The following is a 5,605-nucleotide window of genomic DNA, read 5'->3' on the forward strand; positions in this document are numbered from 1 at the left end:
TTCAGCAGGGCCTGCAGCCCACAACATAGATTCTATTAAAGTGCAGTTTTCAGAGATGACTTAAAAGAATATGAAATGCTATTTGCTAACACTGTTGAGGCTTACGTACTCCACTGTAAAAGTAATTATTAAATTAAGAAAACATGATTACAGATATAAGCTAAGTCTTTCCAGTTAAAAATACTATTGACATTAAGAGGACAAGAAAATAAAATGTCTAAAAATGAATAAAATAGGTAAAACATTTAATTTTCAGTTGCATTCTCTGCAATGTGCTGTATTTCAAAAATATAGTCTGTAGTCACAGGATGTGAGTAAATCCTGAGTTGTTTGCTTACTGGCTCTGTGATTATTTGAATATTATTTAATTCCTTAGTCTCAATGAGCATTTCTGTAAAATGTGTATAGAAATCAGTTTGGCAGCACAGGACTATTTTATCAAGTGAAATAATTGAAGTGAAAGCATTTTTACTCTGTGGGTTGCTGTGTAAGTTCTACTATATCGCTTATGTGTCAGGATGACAAATAACTTACTAATTCCAATCAGTATTTATTCACATATGCAGTTAATTATCAAAAATTGACATTGAAGTAGACAGCAAAATGAGCCCATTATAAAATTAATGATGATCTCTCTACCTCTATAGCCTTTCCCTAATTCCTTTAACCATAGACTGACTAATTCCAATCTGTTGCCTTCATCAATATGCATTGTCATTATCATTTTCCTCCTTATGAAACTTTTGTGTCATTTAAGTCATATCTTTCAGTGAGTTAAGAAAAGTCATTTATTTTTCATATAAAGAACAAATAGAATAGATGATTCCTCTTATAATTGAATCTGGTACTTCTCATTCTTTCCAAAGTGGCATCCCACTTATTAAATTATTTTTAATACGGTAATTTATCGTCTTAGACACTCTATCGTATAATAATACATGGACATTTTTAAATGATAAATTTAGTAATTTTGCTATAAGATATCAATACTCTTAAAACATTATATGACATATTGTAAGGGACAGGCATCTGATTCTTCAAACACTGAACTGTTGGATTCCAAACACTTCTCAGATACGCCAGTTGCACTAGACGGTCTGGAGAAAGATACTCACTGCCCTAGTCAGTCTTCTTGAAAGGTCGTTTCTAAACCTGGCTTAAATTCAGAATCACCTGAAAATCTTACAAAATGCGGAATCTCACAGTCTACATCCTGGAGACTCTGCGCCAGTAAGTCTGGGGAGAAACTTAATACTCTCTTTTTTTCAGTTCTCTAGGTGATTCTGAACATTTATCCAGCCTGGGCATCAGTGGACTAGATTGTCTCCGTCTCTCACTTCCATTCTCATTTCAACTTAATAGCCAACAACTACCACCCTACTCTACCAAAACTGCTCTTAATGAAGTGATCTCCTTGTTGCTCAGACCACATTTTCTTGTCAGTTCAACAAAGATTTATTGAGCATTTACTATGGGTCGGGCATTGTTATGCATTGTAGATACAACAGTGAGCAAGACACAGGCTCGGGTGTCAAGAAACTTTTTTCTCTACTTTTAGAGTATTTGACACAGAGGACTACACATTTTTTTAAAAAAAGTCTCTCTCTCTTTCTCCTGCTTCCATGATACACTTTTCTCCTTCTACTTGCCAGGTAGTTCACACTTAGGCACTGTATTGGCCTCTGATAAATCAAGACTTGTTATGAAAAAAAAAAAGAAAAGAAATTATAGGTAGTATAACTAGAAAGCTTTGCAGAAATTTGTAGATGGAGATTTCGAGATGTTGTGATTGACTCGTATTAGCTAAAAGTGATCTAATTTTCACTATATATTTTGTCATATGATTACATTTAATTATTTTTTTACATCGACTATACACAGGTATGATAAGCAAGATTCAAAACAAGACTAATAAAAAAATCTATTGATATTTAATTGTGAATGATAATTATGTTCTCTTTATATGCCTTTTGATTGATTATTTTTTAGTTTTCAGTTAGGAATATCTTTTTAGACTATCTAGAAAAAAAACTTTCACACATATCTATTACATTACTAAGTTCAATGAGATAGTTTTCATATGGAGGGACTACTTCATTCCTACATCTTCATAAATATTTGAAGGAAGCATGATTAAACATGCCCATATTAATTTGCACTATATTGTTTTTACTTTCTGCTTTTTATCTTTTCAAAGATGCACATGAAACATATATTCTCTGACAGTTATAAGCTATAGTTTAGTACTAATAATGACACTTCAGTAATCTGTTGTTTTAAACTGTAATTTCTGGCTTTATAGAATTTGGAATACTCTCCTTTTGGTCAAATGTATATCATTTAGGGGAAAATCCATGGGGTGCATCTTCCCTCTCCTGGAGGAGGTGGCTAAGAATCATTCTTACTAAAATTGCCTTCTACCCTTGTTGTGCAATAAAACAAAAATTCTGGATCTGTTGCTAGCTCTACTATGGCAATTTTATCAGGACAAGAGTTATAATTTTTATTCCTCTTTGAACTTTCTCCAACATCCTTTATGGTTATAGTGCTTTTGCAATGGTAGGTGCTTAGCTATAGGCTTTTCCTCCTGCTTAAATCCAGGAAAGTTCAGAATATTCTTTGTTGTTTCTGAAAATCTAACAAGGAAGGCTGGTTAACTAGTCAATTTGTAGTATCCGCCTGGCCCACATTTCTGTGTTCTTTTCTTACTTCTTCTATGTACAAAAGAATTTACAATTAGCTTTTTGATACTTTGATCTTAAATATGAATTTGCAAGCAGTAAATATCTAAGTTTTGAGGAGAGGTTCCAGCATAAAGAGACCAAACAAACAAAACTTGGAACTATTTTAGAAGGAGAAGAAAACTAAACATTTTCTGTATTGGTTCCATAGATATATAATGACTTGAAAACTAGGAAGAACTTCTAGAATTTAAAAACATGATAAACAATTCAGAAGAATGTAAGCTAAAGCTAATAAAGTATCTTAGGAATAAAATCCCAAAGAAAGTGGAGATGAGTTTCATAGAGTCAAAAACTAAGAAAGAAGAATTGAGATTCAAGCACTGGGACTCCAACTATTCAAGGTGGTCAAATAACATTTAGAAAAAGGTTAAATTGAGGTAAATGTAAAATTATGCAAATGAAAAAAATATCAAGTAGCAACTCTAGGAAAATCAGAGCTACGTATAAGAAAGAGGATGCTGTCATAATGTACTACTTAACACTTCAGTGAGTGATATTTATTTAGTCATAATAATCATTGACTATTTTATAAACACTTAATATAACTTACCATATCAGGAAGTTGAGAATGGAGAGAATAGAGGTAATATAGAGAAAATCTTAAACTGCTATAACCGGATGTTAAGAACTAATGTCTATAATATTTGATTCACGAGTCAGTGGCAGAAGTATGTTTCTTAAATTTATGGAGGAAATGATGTGAAATTTGTTTTAACTCAGAAGTGGGACCTAAGATGTAATAGGGGACTTCTATTTTTCTTTATAGGACTCTTAGTGCTCTCTGATTCAAGAAATAAACCAACCTCTTTGAACATATTAATCTAATAAAACATTTAAAAAGAAAAAAATAGTTCATTCTATTTATGATTGTAATTTGTCTTGACATTTCTTAAGCATATGTAAGTAAACAAAACAGGAGAAGAGAACACAGCCTATTGAGTTCTGCTATGTGTGAAGTCTGGGTAAAATGCATGATGTGTGCTACTTTACTTAATGTGGCATTGAAGCTCTTTGCTGTTGCTCTACTTTAATTTCTGTGTTTCTTGTTTCACATGGGAGGACCCTCCAGATCAAAATGCAAATGGACTTTCCTATTGGGGGTCTTGAAATGACACTTTGATGCAAACTAGGAAGGAAAAATAGAGGGTTGAGGTTGAGAGCTCTTAATATTCTGTGGGAAACAGAAAGCATCTTTACAGAACCTCAGAAGGAGACCTTATGTGTTTGTTATGTAGTTTGAAATATTCTAAATTTGTAGAATACCAGACAAAATCAAATATAAATAAGGAGAAGGTACAGAGTTATGGCATGGTGAATATCTGATTATTGCTAGGCACTGTAACAGGAGTTCTATACGTTTTTTATAATCACAAAAGTTTGAGGGAAGTGTTTTTTTCAAAGGAAGAAATTTACAAAGGAAGAAAAATACCTTAAGCGATTTTCCAAAAGATATCAGAGCTAAAAGCTCAAATTTATTTTTTTAACGTATCTTGTTAACCTCCTGGTTATATACCTTAACCTGAATTACTTTCAAAGACAAATGTAAATAATGTGAGGTTTACACACAATTTTGGTTTCTTTACATTATTATTACCCTAATGTGTGTGATTGAGTTAGCTGTAGAAGGTCTGGATTTTTTAAGCCATTGTGTGTCCTTTACCACTAGAATGGTGTCAAGTGGGAGGAGAGAGAATTTTATGAGGTCTAGACATTAAATTAATTTGAACTCTAAAGACAATATTATTCCATCATTTTTAGTCCTTATGATGGAATTATGGAGAAAAACCCAGTCTGGATTAGTTTCTAAGATTTACTAATGTCCTTAGGAAAAAAGTAGAGACTCAGGCTCAGAAGCTAAGGAGTATGAAAGTAGAATTGATAAAATTGTTTTATGGACTTTTTCTATTTTATGGTTATTATATATTACAGCAATTATAGTAATGACAGAAAATACAAGTATTTAAATAAAAATTCAAGTCTTTAAATAAAAATATTTAATACATGAGGACACTTGTAGTATGTGTGGATTTTGAAAAAATTTGTAAAAGAGCTAAGCAAATTACTGCAATTTAGGAAATGACAATTTCAGATATTTTCCTATGCCTTCTGTGCCAATAAGCAGTGGAATTACTTTTAGACAAAGAAATGCTGGTGATCTTACTGGTGATGGAGTGTATTCCAAACACTATAGAACAGCTCGGGAATAATGGAATGTTGCCACCTCTCTCTTAGTAAATAAGATTTCTCTCTTCCCTTCCTCTCTCCCTCTCTCCCTCCTTCCTTTCCTCCTTTCCTACCTTTCTTCCCTCTCCTTTTCCCATCCCTCCATCTCTTTCACAGTTTTGTCTTCTTTCTTAAGGTTAATTTGAGACGTATTGTTTTCCCAGGTACAGAGCCATTGTAAACCCCATGGACATCCAGACTTCGGAGGCGGTGCTGTGGACTTGTGTGAAGGCCGTGGGTATCTGGGTAGTCTCTGTGCTGTTGGCTGTTCCAGAAGCGGTGTTTTCAGAAGTAGCGAGCATTGATAGCTTGGGTAATGGCAGCTTCACAGCCTGCATACCCTACCCTCAGACTGATGAATTACATCCGAAGATTCATTCAGTGCTCATCTTCCTGGTCTATTTCGTCATACCCCTTGCTATTATTAGTGTTTATTATTATCATATTGCAAAGACCTTAATTAAAAGTGCACATAATCTTCCCGGAGAATACAATGAACATACCAAAAAGCAGGTAAGCTTGGTGTATGTAGGAGGCTGGGGGGCGCTGGTCAGTTGCAGTAACTGCTATGTTGTGTTCCATTTCAGGAGATCTCAGTAATAGGAATGATTAGAATGGTGGTGGTGGTGGTGGGGGGG

The 5,605-nt window shown here is 33.7% G+C and overlaps 1 protein-coding gene across 1 annotated transcript in view; it reads left to right on the plus strand.

Annotated features, from left to right (window-relative positions):
- The window catches only part of NMBR (neuromedin B receptor), a 13,493-nt gene that overhangs the window by 7,211 nt on the left and 677 nt on the right, over positions 1-5,605 (plus strand). The window contains exon 2 of the mRNA XM_006915364.2: positions 5,132-5,480. Within this exon, the coding sequence (XP_006915426.1) occupies positions 5,132-5,480 (349 nt within the window). The remainder of the gene's footprint in view (positions 1-5,131; positions 5,481-5,605) is intronic.

Source organism: Pteropus alecto, unplaced genomic scaffold (assembly GCF_000325575.1).
Source record: "Pteropus alecto unplaced genomic scaffold, ASM32557v1 scaffold185, whole genome shotgun sequence".
NCBI classification, from domain to species: domain Eukaryota; kingdom Metazoa; phylum Chordata; class Mammalia; order Chiroptera; family Pteropodidae; genus Pteropus; species Pteropus alecto.